Genomic DNA, 25,280 nt, shown 5'->3' on the forward strand with positions numbered 1-25,280 from the left:
TCATTACAAAGAACATTATTTACACTATTAAGCTTATGTACTGTGTTGTGTATTGCAATGCAAGATATTTTATGTAATAATATTATGCCCTATTTCCTTTTTGTAAATAGTCTACAATAGTATAAATAATGTTTGATCAACGTAAGCCTTCATTCTTTATGATAGTATTAATAATGAAAATAGCATTTTTTAGTGTACATATGTAGTATAATGGGCTGTTAGACATTGACTACTTTCAAATGTCGATTGTCAGAATGCCTGCTTTTCGTCTCTAGAATATGATCTTTCTTCAAATGTAACTTTTGTATAATATTTATTTTTAATATATCAATTTTTCTTCATTATGTTAATCATTCCTTCGATCCAAATCGTCTTATTTAACACTAAATTGCCACTGTTTAACTCTTATAATTACATCTAATAATAATAATAATAATATTAATAGCAAAATGTATATGTTTAATATACATTTTGCTATTAATATTATTATTATTATTATTATTATTATTATTATTATTATTATTATTATTATTATTATTATTATTATTATTATTCCACTGTTTTCTGTATTGATATTTATATTTGTATTTTTATACTGGTTGAGTGGAAGAGGAGACGTTATGATCGTAAGTCTGTCAGTACCAGTAAAAATAAATCCAATAAATAAACGAACAAATAATTTAAATTGTAGGATATATCATTGTAGTATCAATCTTTATCAGCAGAATTCATTTTCAACAGCCTTCGAAGTCTAGTTTTGAATCATGAATAGAACGTCAACTGGAGCACAAACAAGATACATGTGTTCCTTGATAGTATCTGTGCCACGAGCCAAATAATACCATCACACCAATATTGTCTATGAATAACTAACCTGATCTCCGTACGACCTGGGACAAAATACTGTTCTCCAACCAGGAGATCAACCGTGAAAGGAATGTGCTTACCATTGCGTCATCTATTGGAGCGAAGTAGATAGATAATATTACCGTTATAACTTCAGTTTAAAAACCATGCGCTGTCATGCATATGTTATTTCCTGTATGGAGAGATTAAAAGACCAGGAGGTTAAGAGTGATCTAATTTTGTAACTAGGATAGTATCAATATGTGTGTATCAATGTTATTGTCTGTGCTGTGAGAGCTAGCCAAAACAGATACGAGTACCCACGTGTGTGACCTTATGACAGCTTATGACATCAACATTCATTCAAAGCATTACCCCGCTTCGTCTCAGTCCCCAAAGACTTTCTCGTGGTTGGAGTACAGTACGGTCCCTGCTATAATCTTATTTAAGAATACGTACTGTACAAATTTCAAGAGAGAATCCCTGCGAAGGGAGTATGGTCCTTGTGGGGTAAGAGGAGAGAGTAAGCTAGTAACTCTGCGCCTCTGAACAAGCAGGTGGATGGGGGTGGTGTCATTGGCTGACTGTGACAAACATGACTCAGTCATTGGCCGGCCGGTTCCTTGTTGGGAGTTGGTTGTAACAGGTGGGGGGAAAACACGCACTCCTTGCTCGAATCTTCTCCTGAAATGCTAAGAGTATGTCTCATTATCAGGGCGCGAAACTTGTTGTCCGATGGGAGAGAGAGACAAATGGTTTCAGGTTATCTGTGTTCTAGAGTCCCTCTACTGTGTACAAAGAAGACGGCGTGGACCGTGCTCCGCTGAACAACTTACTGTACCTTAGTTGTTCACTATTTACTAGCTTTCTGTTGCAGTCTACGAGTAACATTTTTAATTGGTTATTTTACGACGCTCTATCAACTGCGACGAGTAATTTGCATACTTACATCATGGGCTAGAGACCACAGAATTTCGTATTAATTTCTATAAAAAAAAAACGTGATAAAATGATATATTTCGCATTTTATATCTGATTAGTAGTAGCCTAAGATAATTACATTTATTTCGTATAAATTGGAAAGAGGTTTTTACGTAAAAAATAACTATATTACGCAATAGGCGTCAAAATAATTATAAAAAAGGTTCCATACATGAATTTATTCAAGAGCTGCACAAGGAACCTAGACACATTTCAACACAGCAGGTGTAAATTCAGAGTAATTCAACATAAGAGCTCGTTATGGCTCGATCATGGCAACTTCAACATTGAAAGTATTGGATGATTGTTTCAAAACTATTTCTTTCAAAGTAAGAAATGCTACATTGCAATCAATACCTTTTATATCCTTGAAGTAACTGATTGCTTAAACCCTTTCTGTGAGTGCATTATGAAATTATTAACGCATTAACATTATTAACATTCATCTGTACAATATTTACTGGATTGAATAAGTAATTTAAATTTACAAACAATTCATATGAATCATGTAACTTGTATTTTTCAATTTTCTGAATCACTAGTTTACTGACATGCTTCAATAATTCTTATATTTCAGTCTTTAAGTCCAAACTGAAATGGTTAATTAATTTGTCTATCGACTCCCCTACATTATTATAAATTACTATATTCATTCTACACTTCATGTCATTATGCGGAAATCTATGGTCTCTGCCTATCCCTCTCCACCGCTGAACATGACTAGGCTTACTCTCGAGCATGTAAACAAACCCGTATCTATAGTCAAGGAACAGCTAACCTGTTTCACCGGGCAACATGTTTCGCTCCCTGCTCATTAGAGTTCAGACAGCTGACTGTCACTGAGAAGGTAAAGAGCCAGCGTCTTGCAACAACTGGTATGGAAAACCCACACATTGTGTCGTGGACCAACCTTAAAACAAACCCAAGTTGTCGGCATTCTTACCGAGCTGCGAGATTGCTGAATAGCAATCACTGCGTTGAATTTTTCCAACTTCATATAAGAGTATCGCAGAACTTTATAGGTCGCTGCAACATGTATATAGAACGTAATGGAGGACAATGTAATAAACTGCTCTGAAATTCAAGTAAGATTCTCTTCATTTCCTTAAATAAATAATTCGCTTGTTACGTAGAAGATCACTTACCAGACTGTATTGCGACAGCTGGTGATCTGCTTGCCAGATTGCAGTGGCGAGAAACAGCAGGAGATATATGTACACAACTGTACTGTAAAAAGTGCACCAAAAACGCTTTTGGAACTTTTTTCTGTTCAAAAGATTAACTTCTCTTGGTGTCTTAAGATAGGACAATATTTCCGCAGTGACACGTGACGTGGACCACGCTTATCGCAGTGACCGCCAGCAGGTCGGAACCAAGTATCAAGATCAAAGCTGATATGTGATTGATTGACTGTTTCAATTGCAAATATTGTACGAGCGATAAAAGAGAAGGTGGTGACGAGCTTTGTATACAGCGGTATCCGACAAACATTATCTTTATTTGTTTCTATAAATATAAATAAACATCTTTCGAAATGCATTTTATATTATTTGGTATGATTATTTTGTAATATAAACTTGTTCAAATGACCCTTAGTGGTATTTTGACATGTACTCCTGTACCCTCAATTTACCATTCCCCCTATAGCCCTATATCATTCTGTAGATAAAATACACAAACTATCACTTTTCACATTTCATTAGAGCACACTATACAACAATGTAATAACTGGTAACATATAGTATACATTTTTCGAGAGAAAACTCTCTCTCTCTCAAAAATAAATAAATAAACAATAAAAAATAAAACATATTATACTTAATACTGTATAAGTACGCGAAACTTCTAATTCATAAGGGATGGAAGACATACGTACTATTTCGAAATACAGTACATATATTCGCCCAACGTGAAACCATTAAAATTAACTTACAGTAGAATCGTATTAAGGCAAAGTGCTACTGAAAATAGTGGAATTTTGACAAATTATATATATTCGTGCTAAAAATGTACGATTTCATGAGAAGTATTTTCGTGAAAATTGTATGACATAATATCAACAAGCCTACATTAAATCTATAAATGAATTTCGTAGAAGTTGTGTTAATGCACGAGTTAATGTGTAACCAAAACTTAAGATTTAATTGTCTCAAAAAAAAAAATTCTACGTTTTCAACGACAAATATTCATTTTCTTTCTCAGTGGTTAAAGCTAGAGTGATGAAACTTACTATAGTTATTAATATCTCTGATGTGAAATGGAGCATTTGATTGGGTGTAATGAGCACAGTTTTATTACTGAAGAATTATACGTAAAACAGTATTATTTCTTATAAATGTTTTATTACTAAAGAATTATACGTAAAACAGTATTCTTTTATAAATGTTTAAACATTCATATATATATATATATATATATATATATATGAACGAGTAGGACATTACTAATGCTCTATTGCAAAATATGCATTGCTACCTTTAAGAAACAATTAGACAAAAAATATGTATTTTAGAAATTGGACTTTCCACTATGAAATTAAAGTGTTTATAAGGAAAGATTAAAATTTACAACGTGTGATTATGATATTGATACGCATATTCAGTAAAAAATTTCAACACACTAACTAAAAAATTGTGGATTTTAGAAATTTCAGTAGCGCATCGCCTTAAGAAGTAATTAATAAATCAATAATAAGTCAAAATAAATTAGCACACATAAGAAAACTAAATAAAATATTGGTAATATATTTGACACGTTTCGTAAGGATTTACTTCTTTTATTATAGTGCGAACGTCACTCCTGCTTATACACTTGAGTCCCGATTAACTGAATCTCGATTTTACGAATTTCCGGATTAACCGAATCCCGACGACGAAAAAAATATAAAAATTTGATTTAAACTCTTTATTATGAGCTTTAAAATTTGAAGTTTTAATGTTCAATTTTTTACTGCCTTTAATAAGATTTTACACTTCAATTTTTCTCATTTCTATGCACAGTATACTACAGTAGGCCTAGTATACTACATGTACATTTATTTATTCATTCATAGTTTTCTGCCCAAGGGCAAGTCTTTCACTGCAAAGCCAGCATTCTCCAAATCATCTCCATTTTCTGCCTTCCTCTTATGAGCTTTATATCTTGTTTGAAAAATGTGTAGTTTACTTTCTCATTTCTATGCACAATAGGCCTAGCCTAGGACACACAGTTGTACTGTACATGTGCGAAGCTCTATGTTTGAAAAATGTTTAGTTTACTTTAAAATAAAGTTGTTCTTTTCACATGCACAGTATGTAGTGTACTAAACAATATAAACCACCTATGTTTCCGGTTTAACAGAATTTTCGTTTAAACGAATCACCCTTGGTCCCATAAAATTGCTTAAACGAGACTCCAGTGTAGTTTATTTTCTTTAGCTATCATTTAAATCACACATGACAAAACAATCAGATAAACTCTTTTGTATCCTGAATTGCACAGTAAATGTATTCTTTGTTATTAGTCACAAAATATATCTTATTTTATTATATATTAATGGTGCTGTTTGAGTAGATAGGCCTAAACGTAATTGATATTGCACAATTTCATATAAATAACTATTCTTGTATAGTAACCATGCCCAGTGTTATTTTTATATTTAAGAAAATTTCTTTTAAAAATAAAATACGTTAGTGATTTATAAAGACCTCTAAAGATCGTTCCGTTTTCTTAAAGAGGCACACCCACTAGTACCACTAAAAAGGAAAAGTTTAATAAATAACTACTTTTGTGAATATTCTCGGACGCGTAACAAGCGGGGCTCGGAACCTGTAACCGCAAACCCTAAAAAGAAAGGTGACCCGTAGAGCGGTAGGCCTATTTCCTGTCTCGAAGCAATAGAACGTAATACTCAAAACCGCAGCCAAGAGTAGAAACATTTCTGTAGATACTATATTTCTATAGCGAAATAACTTTTCTTTTGATACGAACTTTGCCATTTCATTTTCAATTTATTCCACGTAATATATAAGATCACGAAGTAAACATAGGTATTTGATTCGGATTAAATCGCTATTGCTTAATACTATACTTCCAATCTAAACATCTTCAGGCAAAAAAAAACTTTAAGGCTAAAGTACCTACAAGAATTACTTTGGATAAGTCAACTTAATCTTTACAATTACGGAAATAAAAAACATACTTATTCTGTGTGTCTCTGACTGTGGTTCTGGCAAAAAAACTTTAGGGCTAAAATACCTACAAGAATTACTTTGGATAAGTCAACTTAATCTTTACAATTATGGAAATAAAAAACCATACTTATTCTGTGTGCCTCTCACTGAGGTTCTGGCTGATATGTATATCTATTATCAGGCAGTATATCTTACTTGACCATATATATTACGTCAGAGGAAGAGCAATTGGTTATATGCATCTGAAGTCTGATTAATGTAATATATAGCTAATCGGCGATGTATGCAATGGAGGGGGAAAGGAACTGACTATCCTACCCCATTATCTCCTGGCCTAGTTGCCTCATAAGTGGTGCCTTGGCATCACTTGTGAGGTTCAAATCTGTCTTCGGACAGTTGACTAAACAACTTATTCTGTAACAAAAATATCTACACCATTGTATCTTCGACTGAAAACGTCTTGAGAATAAAGTTTTAGTAATTTGCACAACTGATGTAACGCTAGTCATTAGGAAAATATAACTAACAGGACTCCAATGACAAGAAAAAAATCTTGGAAATAGGTAATATACAGAGTGATTCAAGGCTAGTGATCCGCGCTTCAGGAATCGGTTCTATGGACCATTTTGAGCACAAAATGTCATATGAACATTGGTCTGATTATCTTTAGTTACCAAGTTATTACAAACAATTTAAACGCCATACTGTGAATCAGGCTTTGGAGTTGCTTGTATCGTAATACAAACATTGGAACGTAAACTAAACAGAGGGTTGCGTTATGGCGTGAATTACGTGGGATAAGGGGAAGGTAGATTTAGTTATTATCAGCTGCGCTCATCGAGACAGCCGTGCCGAGGTACGGACTCTATGCGCGACATTCACATACGTTCGGTCAATGCATTGAAGTGTAAGGAGGAATATTTCAAAATCTGCTTCCAAAATTAGATGTTTATTTTATGATTAATACAGTTTTGAATTAATATTTGTGTGTGTTTTAAGTGAATAATTAATTCTTAGTTTTGCTCAAAATCACTGCTACTTTGGTAGGATTCAATCAGCTGTAACTCCTTAACGGTAGATAATCGGACTCATGTTCATATGACATTTTATGCTCAAAATGGCTTATAGAACTGAATCTTAAAGCACGGGACATTAGCCGTGAATCACCCTGCGTAACTCGGGTTGGGATGGAATATAACCATTCTGAAGTCGCAAATATGAATTCGAGATTTCTCTTAAGTCATAATCAATTCAAAATTCAGGGAAGACCAGTTGAACCAGTAGAACTGAATCTTAAAGCACAGGACATTAGCCGTGAATCACCCTGCGTACCTCGGGTTGGGATGGAATATAACCATTCTGTTGAAGTCGCAAATATGAATTCGAGATTTCTCTTACGTCATAATCAATTCAAAATTCAGGGAAGATCAGTTGACCACAATGTATTGTTTTTCGTAATAAAAGAATCGCCATATTTTCTTATTCTGTTCTAAATGTTACTTTTATATCATTCGCAGTAATTGTCGGTATGATATTTCTTCTTGGAAAATTTGATTTCATAGCGTTCTTGGTTGATTCGCAAGTAGGCTAAAATACAGTGCTTTTCTTTCACACTGCGGCCAGCGCAAAGAGGCTCGCACGCCGGCCGCAGCAGCTCGGACTCCCGCCGAATCAGTTGTAATATCTCCACTACCGCTTCACGTTTCCATAATTACAGTTACAATTACAATGATAATAAGCATATACCTTGTCATAAGAGACAGTGGAAATGTCCCTCTCTATCCACACATTTCTGGCATCTTCTCAGTCAATTTTCATTCACACTCGAGAGTTCAATATCCGAAATTAAGTCAATTTCTCGCCTGATATTTTCTTTTAGTTCTTCCAATGTATGGGGGTTTGTTGCATACACTTTACTTTTCAGGTTCCCCCATAGATAAAAATCTCACAGTTAAATCAAGGGATCGTGTTACTCTTCGATTTCTATTACGAATCAACCCCGTTTCCCTGAATTTGTTCACAAGTCTTCGCACGGTTTCTCTATGTGGAATAGGTAAACCGGGAAATTGTGTTTCATGTCGCCTTCTAACTTCTCTACAAGAGTTTTTTTTATCACATTTGTGTCGTACATAAAAATCCTTTGTGGTAATGTGTAATCGTGTCGAGGCATTATGGAAAACTGCGCAAGCACTGATAACAGTGATAACTTTGTTTTTTTTATTTTATTGGGTTATTTTACGACGCTGTATCAACATCTCAGGTTATTTAGCGTCTGAATGATATGAAGGTGATAATGCCGGTGAAATGAGTCCGGGGTCCAACACCGAAAGTTACCCAGCATTTCCTCGTGTTGGGTTGAGGGAAACCCCCAGAAAAAACCTCAATCAGGTAACTTGCCCCTACCGGGATTCGAACCCGGGCCACCTGGTTACGCGGCCAGACGCGCTGATCGTTACTCCACAGGTGTGGACTAACAGTGATAACACTCGTAACTTAATTAGCACTTAAAACTCGTACATTTATTACACATGGAACAGGAACGAAACAAACTAGACAATGGCTACATATAGCCTACGCATGGAACAGGAACGAGCCACCGGCGTAGCTCAGTTGGTTAAGGCGCTTGACTACGATCCGGAGTTGCGCTCGGGCGTGGGTTCGATTCCCGCTTGGGCTGACTACCTGGTTGGTTCTTTCCGAGGTTTTCCCCAACCGTAAGGCAAATGTAGGAATCCTCGGCCTCATCTCGCCAAATGTCATCTCGCTATCACCAATCCCATCGACGCTAAATAACTTCGTACTTGATACAGCGTCGTTAAATAACCAAGTTAAAAAACAGGAACAAAACAAACTGATAACACTTGTAACTTAATTAGCACTTAAAACTCTTATATTTATATGCATGGAACAGGAACGAAACAAACTAGACAATGGCTTCCGTGCGTTTGCTGTTCACTCACACAGTCTGCTGTTGAGTGCCACAAACATGCGCAAATATTATGCGCGGGCAGCGGGAGTCACATCTGCGGCGATATAACTGTTTCGGCGGGAGTTCGAGCTGTTGAGGCCGGGGAGCGGGTCGAAAGTATGAAAGAAAAGCACTGTAGTTAGAACCTAATTATAGGCCTAAATGACTGTCATCACAACCACTGCAAAACATTTTTACAGCTTTCATTTCGAATTTCTTATGTCGATCAACATGCGATATCTACTGGTTTCGCAGACTTACTATACTTACATTCTGCTGACAAACACTAGCTTAGGCCCAGACAGACTGCTATGTATTGGCAACATACTTGTTCCTTAAAGCGAGAGTGTTCGCTATCCTCCCACTGAAGAGAAGAGCAGGCTCTCACGCGCCAAGCCCCCCCCCCCCGATCTGTCCGCGTATTGCTTAGAGATTTTCAGTCCCCCACAATTTTCTCTCATTAACTAAAAGCGAAGAGCTTCTTTCTTAAAGGAATGTATGTAGATCATTAGATATAACACCCTTAATTATTAAAGGATTATCGGTTGCTAGCTATAAAGGATCCTATTACGCGTGAATGAAATGAAAACAGGAGAATACGCGTAGAATCTTATTATAAATCAGTATGCTAATATGTTTTACCATTCATATCAATTTTCCAGTACGATCTCCATAAACAGATATATAGGCTAATATCAGACATGATTACAATATACGAAAAGCTGTTTTAAGTGAATTTATGCATAAATAACTGCATGCATAGTATATTTATTTAAACAATACAATTTATCAATAAAATCACACCTCCTAATTTTGGGAGTAGGCCCATAAAAATATATTTTGTGTCCAATGCAGCAATCGAAATTTCACCTTGTTAGTTAGTTTCACCTAGTTAGTTACAGAGCGCTTCCTAATATAATGTATATTGACCGGGCGGCGCGCGACCGGCACGAAGGCCAAGTAATAAACTGTCACGCGCATGCCCGGCAGGATTAGTTATGTTGAAGTCATTGGAATGCGTGTTATTCTTCTGATTGTGTTAGTGAAGTGTTTAGATGTAGGAGTGGTTGTGTTGGCGTTAGATTGAGTGATATTCTTCTGATTGTGTAGGCCTAAGTGAAGTGTTTAGATTTAGGAGTGGTTGTACTGACGTTAGATTTCTTGTTATTCTTCTGATTTTGTTACTGAAGTGTTTAGATTTAGGAGTGGTTGTGTTGACGTTAGATTGCTTGTTATGCTTCTGATTGTGTTAGAGAAGTATTTACAATTAGAGTGGTTGTGTTGAAGTTAGACTGTATATTATTCTTGTGATTGTCTTAGTGAAGCGTTTAGAATTAGGAGTAGTTGTGTTGATGTTAGATTGGATGTTATTCTTCTGAATGTGTTAGTGACATGTTTAGATTTGGGAGTGGTTATGTTGCCGTCAGATTGCGTGTTATTCTTCTGATTGTGTTAGTGAAGTGTTTCGATTAACTTGTTCACTTGGCACCACATAAATTTATATTGCAGCAAAGAACTTTCAAGTTAGAGACTTATCTGAAAAAGAGTGATTGCGGAAAGGTATAAATATACGATTTACAAGAAAATTTCCTAAGGTTACCGTTCCACATAGCAACAGCGACAAAAGACCATTACTAACTGTGAATCTAAATACTTCACTAACAAAATCAAAACAGAAGAATAACACACAAACTAACGTCAACACAATCACTCCTATAGACACTGATCTGGATTTCCGAGAGTGCGAGAGACGGTTTGCAATGCCTTCGTCCGGGTCGCACGCTGCCGGTCGAGCTAAAATTACATTATGTAAGCGAAAGCTCTGTAGTTCAAGGAAAGAAACTTTAAACACTAATATCTTTCGCAAAATCACAAAAGAAGAAAATAAAATTACTTCTAAATGCATAAAACATAAATGAGAAAGTAGCCTATGTCTCATCTTTGTGACAATTTATTACCATGTCTCACATAACATTGATGTAAGTTTTAATGGTCTCTGTTGTATTTATCCGAAACAAATACTTTGAAGTGAAGAGTTTAAGAGCGTAGACAACTATATAAATAATTAAGGCGTACTTCAACTTTCTAAGTAGGCAATAAGCCAGAGGATAATCGCAGTAATCCGATAAGCTTCAGTATATTACATTACATTACTCCATCCTTCCAAGCTGTAAACTGGCTACGGCTTAATGAACGTAGAAATGTTCATTCCCTTGTTCTCCTTTTCCAAGTCCTTCACACCTGTACACCTACCTATCTTGCCTTCCGTTTCAGTTACCTGTTATCGTGTCACAATCTCTTCACACGCAAGCAAAATAGCCGCATACTAGCCATACCAACACCTAAGACATCATCGCATTCATCATCATACACAATCTCCCTATCGCGCTTGTGGATTACCCTACCCAGTGACATCAAAGACTGTCGGAATTTAACAGTGCTCAAAAACAAACTCATTAAGCATTTTCTTACTGCGTAGAGTAGCTTTAATTTTTACTTAAGTAAAAAATCTTTCTTTGTTCTTAACTTCTACAATAAACTGTCTAGCCTTTATTAATCAGTTCATCTTTTAGTACTTTGATTTATTGTATTTGTAAATTTAATATTAATTGTAATTATAATTGTAACTGTATTCTTAATATTGTAGTTGTAATCCCCTGGCAGAGGGGAAGAGAAGGTCTGATGGCCTTATCTTTATCAGGTTAAATAAATACATAAATTAATATATAAAGAAGTAAATAAATAAATAAATTCGACGTAGGTGATAGACAGGTTATCCAAATAATTTAAGAAGAATTCGGTGTCGCGAAGATGGTCACATTCTTTCTCACAAGTCTTATGAATTTTGCTACAGTTAAGTTCTTCATCACGTTTATAGTGATTTTTGCCACTTGTAGTTTATTTTTAATTATAATTCACAAGATGTGTAGGAATGAAAATATAAGCTATAATGGGCACACAAATAAGATGATCGCACTTCAATTTTCTACAGTGCACAAAAAAATTGTAATCCCAAAGAATAATATACAGAGGGTTCGCTTACATATCCTTCTATTTGACAGTACAGAGCATAATTTTTTTCAGGAGGAAAAAAAAGTTATCAAATATCAATAGGCCTACATAAGAATATTACATAAATCGGTAGAAAACGTTGGTGACTATGATGACATCATGGAGGATCAGTGTAGGCCTATTGATACTTAATTACTTTTTTCCTTCTTTCTGAAAAATTATGCCCTGTATTGTCACATAGGACATTTGATCAAATAAATAATGATATGTAGGTCGACCGGGCGGCGCGCGACCGGAACAAAGGCCATGTAACACGCGGCAAACCGTCTACCGCACACTCGACAGACCAGTTCAGTCTCTCCGTAGGAGTGGATATATTGACGTTAGATTGCGTGTTATTCTTCTGACTGTGTTAGTGAAGTCTTTATATTTAGATTTAGGAGTGGTCTTTTGCCGCTGTTGCTATGTGAAAAGGTAACATTAGGAAATTTACTTGCAAGTCGTCTTTTTAATCTTTTCGCAATAACTCTTTTTCAGATAAGTCTCTAAAATGAAACTTCACTGCTGTAATGCAAATTTTTGTGGTGTCATGTGAGCAAACTAATCTAAACACTTCACTAACACAATCATAAAAGTAATACGCTATATTATGAAGTCAATACTTCAAAATCTAAACATTTCGTCAAAACAACCACTCATAAATCTAAGCAGTTCACTAACACAATCAGAAGAACAACACGCAATATAACGTCAACACAACTACTACTAAATCTAAACACTTCACTAACATACCATCTAACGTCAACACAACCACTCTTAAATGTAAACACTTCACTAACACAATCAGAAGAATAACAAGCAATATTACGTCAACACAACTTTCCTAAATCTCAACACCTAACTAGCACAATCAAAATAACACGCTATATAACGTTAATACAACCATTCCTAAACTTAAACAGTTCACTAACAGAATCATAAAAATAACACGCAATATAACGTCAATACAACCACTCCTAAATCTAAACACTTTACTAACACCATCAGAAGAATAACATGCAATCTCACTTTAACACACCTACTCCTAAATGTAAAAACTTCGTCAAAACAACTAATTCTAAATGTAAACACTTCACTAACACAATCAGAAGGATAACAAGCAATATAACGTCAACACAACACTACTAAATCTAAACATTTCACTAACACGACAAAGGAATAACATGGAATATAACGTCAACACAACCACTCCTAAACTCTAAGCACTTCACTAAAACAATCAGAAGAATAACATGCAATCTAACGTCAACACAACCACTCCTAAACCAGGTTGAGTGGAAGAGAAGTCCGAATGGCCTAAATCCTGCCAGTAAAAATAAACCATTATTATTATTATTATTATTATTATTATTATTATTATTATTATTATTATTATTATTATTATTATTACAAAAATCAGTTTGTACTGCCAGCGTCATATTTTGTGAGTGTTGCAAATTACGACACGGCATTGCCGAAACCAATTCTCCCCTCTCAACCGGAGTGTTCAAACAGTGTCTTCCAAGCATGAAAATTGTCTTAGAAAACGTAGATTTAACGATGAATGGGAAGAATCTTAGATGTTTAATCTTACAATACAGCATGTGACGACATAACTTGTATTGTCAGAAATACCACCATACAATTAATTACAGATAAGTTCGATATGTTCTAAATTAATTTATTCTGAAGAATCCATAGAACTGCTGGTTATTCTCAACTTTATCCAACTAAATATGTCTAAATTGCAATGCGTTTCCACTGTATATGGTGACGTTATAATTTATGGATTTTTTAATTTTATTTTACGTCCAATGTGTGCTAATGTTTTGGGAAATTTAAACCAAGAAAATACAAACCGAAAACGACACGAGAATCCAATCTCTTCTTGTTAGCTACTTTCTCGTCTGGACGTTTAGGAAATCAATAAGCCTTTTACAGAAGGAGAATGTGTAAAATCTCGCATAAAGGATGTTACTGTAATACTCTGTTCATAATAAAAAGGAACATTTTGAGTAAAATAAATTTGCTTCCAAGTACAGTTCACAGGAGAATAAGCAAGATTTAAAAATTAAATGAAACTGAAATAGAAACCAAAATTAATTAGTCTTTACTCGCATTGGACGAAAGCACACATAGAAATGACAAAGACCAATTAGTAATATTCATCCGAGACATTAACGAGGAATAACACGAATTTATTTTAGAAATTTCATTATTATTATTATTATTATTATTATTATTATTATTATTATTATTATTATTATTATCATCATTATTATTAGTGTTATTACTACTACTACTACTACTACTACTACTACTACTACTACTACTACTACTACTATAATTACGAACATTAAATCCAGACGTTTCAGATGGGCAGGACATGAAGCACGTATGGCCGAATCCAGAAATGCATATAGAGTGTTAGTTGGGAGGCCAGAGGGGAAAAGACCTTTGGGGAGGCCGAGACGTAGATGGGAGGATAATATTAAAATTGATTTGAGGGAGGTGGGATATGATGGTAGAGACTGGATTAATCTTGCTCAGGATAGGGACAAATGGCGGGCTTATGTGAGGTCGGCAATGAACCTCCGGGTTCCTTAAAAGCCAGTAAGTAAGTAAGTGGCTTCGGGAAGGGAAAAGATACGAGAGATGCAATTGGACTGCTACGGACAATCGGTGAAAGATACCTAGAGAAAAATAAAGAAGTGTATGTAGAAAAGGCATTTGACAGAGTGGATTGAAATAAACTAATGGGGGTCCTAAACAAAATTGGTGTGGATTGGAAAGAGAGAAGACTGTTCAGTAATCTTTATATGAAACGAGTGAAAGTCAGGATAGGAGAAGAAACGTCAGAAGGAAGTGAAATAGGGAGAGGAGTACGTCAAGGATGTTCTTTATCACCTACCCTGTTCAACATCTCCTTCGAAGATTTAGAAAAGAACTGTTTTCAGAACATGGGAGGAGTGATAATGGGAGGACAAAGAAGAAAGTACATAAGATTTTCTGCTGATATGGTGTTGTTAGCAGAAGAGGAAATGATACTAAAGGATATGCTACTGGAGCTAAATGACAGCTGTGAGCAGTATGGGATGAAGATAAATGCAAATAAGACGAAGAGAATGGTCATAGGAAGAAAATTACAGAAGATAAACTTGTGAATTATAAATGAGGAAGTAGAGCAAGTGGACAGCTTCAAATACTTGGGGTGCACTATAAGCAGTAACATGAGCTGCTGCCAGGAAGTCAAAAGGAGATAGCAATAGCCAAGAAGCTTTTAAAAGAAAAAAAAAAGAACATCTGCGTACCTCTGGAAAAAGAACTAAGGAAGATACTAGTGAAGTGCTTTTATGGAGTGTGGCATTGTGTAGAGCAGAAACATGGACATTACGACAAAGTGAAGAGAAGCGACTAGAAGCATTTGAAATGTGGATATGGAGAAGAATGGAACGTGTGGAGTGGACAGACAAAATAAGAAATGAAGCTATGTTGGAAAGAGTGGGTGAAGAAAGGATGAAACTGATCAGGAAGAGGAAAAGGAATTGGTTAGGTTAATGGCTGAGAAGAAACTGCCTACTGAAGGATGCATTAGAAGGAATGGTGACCAGGAGATGATTTCGGGGTAGAAGAAGATATCAGATCATAGATGACATTAAAATATATAGATCATATGAAGAAACTAAAAGGAAGGCAGAAAATAGGAAATATTGAAGAAAGCTAGGTTTGCAGTGATAGGCCTGCCCTTGGGCAGAACACTAAAGAAAATGAAATGAAATTACAAATGAAGTCCTGGGGAACGTATGATGGTGTTTTTTTTTTTTTCTTTTCTGAAAATAACATTTAATGAAACTATTGATACTAAAAATAAACAGTCCTCCATTTCATCATTATATTCCTTCATTTCCTTCACTGAAGGGCCACAAGGTTTTGCTATTTGCAGTGCAATCTTGTAACTGGCTCGAATAGCAGATTCACATAGAGCACATATTTTTGTGAAAAATAAATTAATGTCGCCCTGGGTGACGCAGTTGGTATAGCGCTGGCCTTTTGTGCCCGAAATTGCGGGTTCGATCCCGACCCAGGTCGATGGCATTTGAGTGTGCTTAAATGCAACAGGCTTATGTCCGCAGATTTGCTGGTATATAAAAGAACTCCTGCGGGACAAAATTCCGTCACACCGGCGACGCTGATATAACCTCGGCAGTTAAATAAAACAATTAAAATTGGGAATAAATTCATAGCATTATAATGTCAATGAAATATCCAATGCAAATAAAGGATACTGTATGCTTAATAAAATATTGTCTAGACTAATTAGGATTTATCGTGAAATAATAATATAATATATACTTACGTCCGCAAACTTTACTTTTTAAGCTCAAGTATCGCTATACTTTTCTGCCGAAATATTTTGCGTACTAGTCAGCATAGAGAAGTCGATGTCGCTGCATGTTAATTAAATATTTTAACGAGAATCAATATATCGAGTGTTTCAAATTGTTGTACACACATTTTGAAACACCATTTCTCAGCAACGAGATGAGACAAAAATATGATTTTTGTTGTTTTGTATTCCTTATGCCCGTACATGTTCAAAATGGCACCCTTCCGTCACAGTAGGCTATATTCGCAACAACGACGTACAACTGGCTTGTTGCTAATGAAATATCATTACAGGCATGTTCAATGTGAACTCTCAGTTCCTCCATTGTTTGTGGTTTTGTGGAGTACGCTGTGTCCTTTAGCGCTCCCCATAGGTAGAAATATGGAGGAGTTAAATCCGGAGATCGAGGGGGGAAATCCGCAGCACTTCCTCTCCGTCCTATCCATCTCTAATTGAATGTGCGATCGAGAAAATTCCTCACATTGACATGAAAATGAGCTGGAGCCCCGTCTTGTTGAAAGTAAAACCCATTTTCATTCTCAAAGACGTCATTAAGACGTGGAACCGTGGTTTCCAACATTTGCAGGTATTTCTCACCCTTTACAGCCCCTTCGAAAAAGTACGGCCCAATTATTCCTCTAGAAGACAGACCACACCATACTGTTACTCCTGGAAGATTGACTGCCTTTTCTTGAAAGATGTGTGGGGTTTTCGTTAGCCCAGTACACACAACTGTGTCGGTTAATTGTGCCATTAAGTTTAAATGTGGCTTCATCTGACCAAACAATTAAGTCTTGAAAATCTTCCCTTTCATCACAGATGTTCAAGAACCACACACAAAATTCCAGTTGCCTATCTGGGTTGTCCTCATTTAGGGCGTGGACAAGTCTCGGAATGTAAGACTTCCATTTTTGAGATCGCAAAATTCGATGAACGTTGGATTTGCTGATATCAATCTCACGAGAGCATTGTCTCATTGACTTCTTTGGGGATTGTGCAAAAGCCAGCATGACTGCATCAACACACTCGTTATCGGTGGAACTTCTCTTTCTTCCGCATCGCCCTTTCAACACATCTTGCACTGTTCCGTCGACTTCAAACTTGTCTCGGATTCTTGTAATAGTTAACCTTATTGGTGATTTTGTTCCAAATTCAACTCTCCAACGTCACTGAACCTCAACACATTCTCCACTTTCCAATAACATTTCAGTATGCACTTACGTTCATCGAACGATAACCTGTACCGCCATGTTTGTTTATAAACAGATGAATATGTTTCCATGCTTTCCATTGTCTCCTGAATCATAAACCCCGAAAATCGTATTTCTATCTCATTTCTTTGCTTTGAAATAGTAGGCCTATTTCAAAGAGTGTATACATCAATTTGAGACACACTGATTTTGTAACTGTGTCAGAATATTTCAAGGAACAGTGATATACACCAGAAGGAAGAGATGAAAATATAAATAATGAAATAAATGAAACAATTGATAGATTTGAATTAGACTATAATGAACTTCTGATAGCGCTCAAAGAAAGTAAGAATAGAAAATCTCCTGGGGTACATAACTTGAATACACAGTTGTTTAAATGTGCTCCTAAAGAAGCTAAACACAGACTTCTAGACATTTTGAATCAATTTTGCTGTCACGCTAAATACTCGAAGAATGTAAAAAAGCGTTTATTATTCCAATTTTTAAGAAAGGCAACAGATTAGATAAAAGTAATTATAGAGAAATAAGCTCACTGTGCAATGCATATAAAATGTATGCCAAATTCTAACATAACGTCTCAGAAGGATATCTAAAATATGTTATTGCAGGAGCAATTAGTGTTTAGGAAAGAGAGATCCACAATAGACAATATTTTTACACTAAAGAAATGATCGAAAAAAGAAAAGAATTCAATCGTGAAATATATTTAATTTGGGGATTATTCCAAGACGTTTGATAAACTATGGGAAATAGGCCTATTAGATAATAAAGATATTCCTAGACACTTTATTCGAGTACTGGAAAATATTTACAATAACATTAAAATTTGTATGAAGCAAGCATCTGGTTCAATGACAAAAGAAACAATTAACACGGGTGTAAGACAAGGAGTGGGTTCTCCCCTCTGCTGTTTAATTTATATATTGACAATATTCTAATTTCATCTTGTCACTCATGTATGCAGATGATCATGTAATTATTGCCGATAATGAAGATACATTCCAGAAAGAAATTCGAGAATTAAATAAAATAGGGAAAAATATAATATGCCAATAGCTGCAAATAAAACGAAATCAATGGCATTTATAGGAGATAAACCAGTGGAAACAAAACTATATATAGAAGAACAAATAGTTGAACAAGTTAACAACTTCAAATTCCTCGGTTGCAAGACATTCTACTTAGGAAATAGATTTCCAATGTAAGATTGAAAGTTTCAACCAGATGTTTGGAACAAGGAAAAGAACGTTGAAAAATGAAGAAAGAAAAGAGACCGTGTGGTCACACCAATATGTTTATATGGAAATGAATATTGGGTTCTAAGGAAAAGAGGTGAAAGTAGATTGCAAGCAACTGAGACGAGATTTCTTAGGTCAGTAATGGGGGTTACTAGATTATAAAGAATTGAGAATGAAGCAATTAGACAAAAACTAGGGGTATCTAGTACAGGGACATCATTTTATTTTTTACTAATATTTGTAATATTAACCTGGCTATACCTTTGAATTAACGGTCGAGGACAGAAAACACTGTTTGTTACTCCTTCCACGATCAGAGTTTGATGACATTAGCGTAAAATAAAAACAAATCACTTTACTAGGTATAGGAGGGAAGAAAAGTAGTACATCTATTTACGTAAACTAGTAAATATTACGATTTTGATTTTTGTAATTTTCGTTCGGTTTCTATTTACTCTATATATAGTACAGTATTAACAATAACTGTTTTTTATTCACTAACTGAAATATCCAGGCGGACGTATTCATTACGAAATGTATAGTATACTGGGTACATCACATTAACATACAAATTGCAGAGTGCATTTAAATTGAAAAATAATCAAAATCTGGATATTTAAACAAACTGTTGAAAATGGTGACCGTTCATTTCGATACAGGCTTTAATTATTTTGTGCATATTATTATCGAAGACGTTTTTAAGCATATCTTCGGAAACTGAATGCACTGTTTCTTGAATGTAATTCTTTAATTCTTCTGTTATTGTAGGATGTTTAGCAAACATAACTGTTTTACAATAACCCCAAAAGAAATAATGGAAAGCAGTCATGTCAGTCGACATGGGGAGCCATAATCCTGCTCATGTTGAAATAGTTCTCTATCTACTCAATAACAGAGTATCTTACGTACTGTAAATTCAATCTTCACTTCTGCATGATCCGCACAGATAAATTTACTCAGATATGCTATCTATTGTCCGTCCAAGTGGTTATGTTGCAGGATCATAGAAAGTGAGAAAATCACGTGACATTTGCTTAACGAGGCCCGTTTATTTTAATTATTTTAAATATCTTTGTATAATATTACGTAGCCACTAGTCTTTACAGAGAGGCCAGTAGAAATGGGTGAGGGAAATCGGGATGCGACGTAACCAAACGACGTAACAGTACCTGTGCGAAAATACCCATGATTCTTTCTTCACTGGAAAATGCGACCATATTTCTGGAACGTACTGTACTCACTCACTCAGTACTGTTTAGGCCTATTATGACCGAACGTCTCTGACTGCATATGCGGCCTTGGTTCTGTGTGAGAACGAGTGGAAGTTTACTAGTAGAAGGGGTGTGAGGGAAGTACATTCAAAAACTCAGGTACAATAAAAATTGAAGTAAAAATAAAATGATGTCCCTGTATAATCGAAAGAGTAGACTACTACAGATAAAAATGGCTAGATCACGTACATCGAATGTCATTTGAGAGATTATCGAGAAGAGCATTAAATTACAAACCGAAAGGACATAGAAATATAGGCCGACTTAATAAAAGATAGACCAATTTGGAGTCGCGACTGATAGAAGAAGAAGAAGAAGAAGAAGAAGAAGAAGAAGAAGAAGAAGGAGGAGGAGGAGAAGAAGAAGAAGAAGAAGAAGAAGAAGAAGAAGAAGAAGATTGCATGACTTGATTCGCGATGTGAGTCGTGTACTGTCATGATGCAATCACAGTCTAGTATATACACTCGCGAAGCTCAATACGTAGTAAATATGCAAACATTAGATAGTTGTTCACCACTAGGATCGCTAATATCGCCTCATTACAGGCAATGCAAAATAGTACCGTCACAGTCTTTTGTTTCTAGCACCCTCAAAACTCAAGCTTCGTGACTGTATATAGTAGACTGTGATGCAATCTCCATTCAACTCGATGAAGTTGTGGTCGTTTCTTTGCAATGTGCTTTCTCAGTGTCGGCAATACTGACGTGTAGTAGCCTATGCTCCTGTAACATTAGTGTGAGGGGGAACTGCATGCTGGTAAATCATTCCCTTACAGGCAAAGAGCGTGATTAGCTGATCACTAGAGAGCGGAACTTTAGGGCCTAAAAAGTGGCATTTTAGGCGCCTAAAATAGGCTCTTAATCTCCTTTATTTAGGCTCTATAAAATAAAAAATAGGTTTTTTAAGAATGTTACTAATATGAGATTCAACATTTATTTAATGCAAAATTCTAGGATTAAAAGAAACTCCACACATTTCACATTTCACAAGGGTACACAAAACGAATTCTTTAAGTTAGTGTTTTTCATTCGCCAATAACATTTCCATAGTTTGCTTCACAATAGATGATCAGCACCTATTGTGGCTATTGTGTCGCTCACTGCTGTACTTATAAATGGTGAGAAAAAAGAAAGGGGTTCTTATCTGTCTTGGAATGTAAGAGAATGCTTATTTGGCTACAACCCAGCGAGTTTGTGTTAAATTGCTGACAGACAGAGGAAGATATAATAAATAATAATAATAATTTGTCCCGCAGGAGTTCTTTTACATGCCAGTAAATTTAAACATGAGTCTGTCGTATTTAACCACACTTAAATGCCATTAATCTGGGCAGGGATCGAACCCACAACTTCGAGCACAGAAGGCCAGCGCTATACCGACTATGCTACCCAGGCCGACTGAAAGTTGGAATTTTAGGATTAAAATATTGTAAGAATGAGAAGGGGTGGCGGCCCTGAGGTACTTCTATATTGTGTTGTTCACTACTAGGAAGGAGTTGTTATCCGTCTTGGAATGTAAACGATATAGAGTGTTAAGAAACACACTTACGAAAAATGACGCAAGAATAAAAAAAAACTTAAAAATAGGAATTTTAGGCACTATAAGATCCCTTTATTTATACCTATATTTCCATGAGAAATGTAAATATTAAATCTCAAGCCTCTATGTATCAAGGAAAAAAATAGGTTCTTTCCTAAATTCCGCTCTTTACTGATCACAATCATCCCCGCACATTGAATAACTTTCGCCCTTTTTTGGTGTTGTCGAGTCTGGCGACTTCCGCATGTGCTGCCTTGTTTTCCTCCAGAATCATAATGATGCAGCCATGATTTATCATTGGTGATAACTGATTCCAGACATGTGAGGCGATTCTCAAGGATGTGATAAAGAATGGCCTGGAAGAAACGCTATGACAAAGCAGAAGGGGACTACTTAAAAAAAAAATAGTGTAAACATTGAAGTAGGGTAATAAACATCTGTGAAAAAGATCAGTCTCAGTCTTTCCTGATCAGCTCTCGTAGCAAATGGCCTCCTTTTTTAACCCATAAAGAAAGTCTGCAGTACACTTTGGGGTTTTACGAGTAACATCTACAGTACATGTTATAAAGGATAGTGTGTCCTTTTTTCTGTCAAGATTTCTTACAGAGATTTTTGACTATACAATAATTGTCTTAGATTTACACAAATGTCCTTACGAGAGAATAGTCCTATGCCGTCTACTTCTTCCCCAGAATAATTGAAATTCTTCGAAATATTTCTGGTCCTACATCATTTTCTTCAACAGCAACTTATTAAGGAGAATCAACTCTTTCATTTCCAAATATATCCATGACGCAAAGCTTCCTATCTCTGAGTGTCAAAATTCTGTTTTGGTCAGTTCAACAATATTAATTTTACTGTTTACCATTCAATAGTTATTTTAGTACATTATTTAACCACACTATATCAACTACTAGGTTATTTGGCGTCGAAGGAATTGATGATAACGAGATGGTATTTGGTGAGATGAGGCCGAGAATTCGCCATGAATTACTTGACATTCGCCTTACAGTTGAAAAAACCATCTCAAAACCCGCAACCAAGTAATCAGTCTATCCCAATCATTCCAGTTATTAATGCCGGCACCTGATTTCCGAGAACTCTCTCTGGTATTTCCTCTATAAAAAAACTGCAACATGGAATCTGTTAGATTCCATTTCGCAAATATATTCAATGACTTCCTTTGTTAGGCAATCGGCTCTTTCATTCCGTACTATGCCTTGTGACTAAGCATTGAAGATGAATGTCACGCATTTCCTTTCCCCAGACCAACATGGTTCTTGATGCAATTCTAAAGCGTATAGATCCTTAAGTTCTAGTAATGATTTGCGTGAACTGTTGCTAATTTCTAGTATTTAATTTGTATGACAAAATCGGAAGGAATATCATGAGATACGATTTCACGCAAATTGTCAGTTTATTCTATTTCTCCGTAAGGGCGTCAAATACAATACACCCACTTGTACGGTACTCACGAAAAGGCACGTGCTCCCAAAGTGCTCGATAATAGTTCATGGCACACCCAAACAGATATCACTCTTTTCCTGTCATCATTATTCAGCCATGCAACCCTCAACCAATAACAAGTGCACATCTAATGAGACACCACCCAAGTGATAAGGTCAATAGAAGTTGCACTCCATTCTCTTAGTTATATTAACACCATTCGCAGTGTTGGTTGCCATGGTGATCTTCAGTACCATCATAGATTATTACCTGTATAATGATTAGATAGTTCTGTTCAGATAGAAGCCAGTTTCAATAACATTACAGAGATAAACGTTAGCTACCAGTCACTCACAGATGAAAAGAAAGATAACAACCCGTTCGTTGGATCACTGCTGATTTCATCGTGTTCAGTCTGACACGTACCCAGTTGTGGGCCTCCTTAGCCCTGCCACCGAATTCCTCTGTGTTTCTTTCAAGACGAAGTTCCCATGCAGTGACAACAGCCGTAATGAGTGAAGCAAAACATTAAGATCTGATCAAACTGTGTGAAAGTGTTGACAACTTTTAAATATGGGATTTTGGCATTCAAAAACGCTCAGAAAACCGGAACAGAGTGTACCAGAGAAACCCAAGAACCCTGATCCTCATGAGGTGGCGATTACGAGGCTCAGGAATACTCTTAACCATGACTGGGAGACCTTCCTCCTCAACAACATTTTGCTCTCTGTGCAGTTCTTCGACAACTACGAACGGTAAGATAATAACGAAACTTAAATTGGAGACTTTCAGAGTGATATAGAATTCAGATTTTCACAGTGCTATGTTGAAACACAATGTTTACAACAATTCGAAACTATTTACTGTCTTGACTGGATCTGTGTCCCTGGCGGTTTTAAAAGTTATGAGTCAAAACACTCACTCTTGGGGATGGTGGTACCAAAAATGCCATTCATGTTTATGCTTCATCACTCGATTTATATAGCACCAGCCGAAAACATTAGTGATTCTTCATTATTGTAGAGTTATTAGTATCTCTGTTGAGTGAAATGTTTTCAATGCTAGCAGTAGAGTACCAAAAGTAACCTTTTGCTTATACCAATAGTGTAGCGGGCCAGTTCACAGTGTCGCCATACCAAATTCTTTGCAGGGTCGCAGATTCGAGCCATAAATAGTATTGGTTCTGTATATTAGTTGTATTTTCAGAATCCCAAAGTAATGAATGATTTATCTCTGGATATGAATTCGGTGATACGTTTCGAAAAACGGATACATTTCAGCACTTGGTTGAAAATTAATATCGAATACTGTAGATAAATAATTATAAGTTAGAAACAGATTTTACAAATTAATTCCTAGAAAATCTGACCGTAGAAACGTCATAATATAAAAAAATAAATAAAATCAGGAACAAGCGAAAAAAATTCATAAGGTATAGCAGGTGGATCGCAAATTGGCCTAAACTAATGTTACAGCAATACAGAAGTGTAGATCACTCAATTCTAATCTACACCTTTGAAACTCGTCACAAGAAACCTAATGAAAACACAGAAAAATGCAGAATTATTATTAATATATTATTATTATTATTATTATTATTATTATTATTATTATTATTATTATTATTATTATTGATTAAATGATTATAAAGGTATGTAAGTTTTTCTGTTGCTAACTAACACTGTCGCAATAGGTACGTCTAATTAAATCGTAACTCTTCCTTTTACGCTCCTAGATCTCTGCTTATCATTTTCTAAGATACAAATAAAAGCTTTTAGAGAAACAGTAAGAAAAATTTAAGGAACCGGATGAGAAATCGGAACATAATAATATGTATGTATTTTTTATTTATTTTTTTATTTTATTGGGTTATTTTACGACGCTGTATCAACATTTAGGTTATTTAGCGTCTGAATGAATGAAGGTGATAATGCCGGTGAAATGAGTCCGGGGTCCAGCACCGAAAGTTACCCAGCATTTGCTCGTATTGGGTTGAGGGAAAACCCCGGAAAAAACCTCAACCAGGTAACTTGCCTCCACCGGGATTCGAATCCGGGCCACCTGGTTTCGCCGCCAGACGCGCTGACCGTTACTCCACAGGTGTGGACTTATATGTATGTATGTATGTATGTATGTATGTATGTATGTATGTATGTATGTATGTATG

At 35.7% G+C, this 25,280-nt stretch overlaps 2 protein-coding genes across 4 annotated transcripts in view; one reads left to right on the forward strand and one right to left on the reverse strand.

The window, feature by feature from the left end:
• Window positions 1-25,280, reverse strand: part of r (carbamoyl-phosphate synthetase 2, aspartate transcarbamylase, and dihydroorotase rudimentary) — a 441,968-nt gene that overhangs the window by 157,203 nt on the left and 259,485 nt on the right. The window lies entirely within an intron of this gene.
• LOC138696231 (uncharacterized) overlaps window positions 23,438-25,280 on the forward strand; it is a 90,261-nt gene continuing 88,418 nt past the window's right edge. The window contains exon 1 of one of the 2 annotated variants that reach the window (XM_069820903.1): window positions 23,438-23,868. In XM_069820903.1, the coding sequence (XP_069677004.1) occupies window positions 23,687-23,868 (182 nt within the window). In that variant the 5' untranslated portion in view covers window positions 23,438-23,686. The remainder of the gene's footprint in view (window positions 23,869-25,280) is intronic. The other variant, XM_069820904.1, reaches the window with a different exon arrangement.

This window comes from Periplaneta americana, chromosome 3 (genome assembly GCF_040183065.1).
Source record: "Periplaneta americana isolate PAMFEO1 chromosome 3, P.americana_PAMFEO1_priV1, whole genome shotgun sequence".
NCBI lineage: Eukaryota > Metazoa > Arthropoda > Insecta > Blattodea > Blattidae > Periplaneta > Periplaneta americana.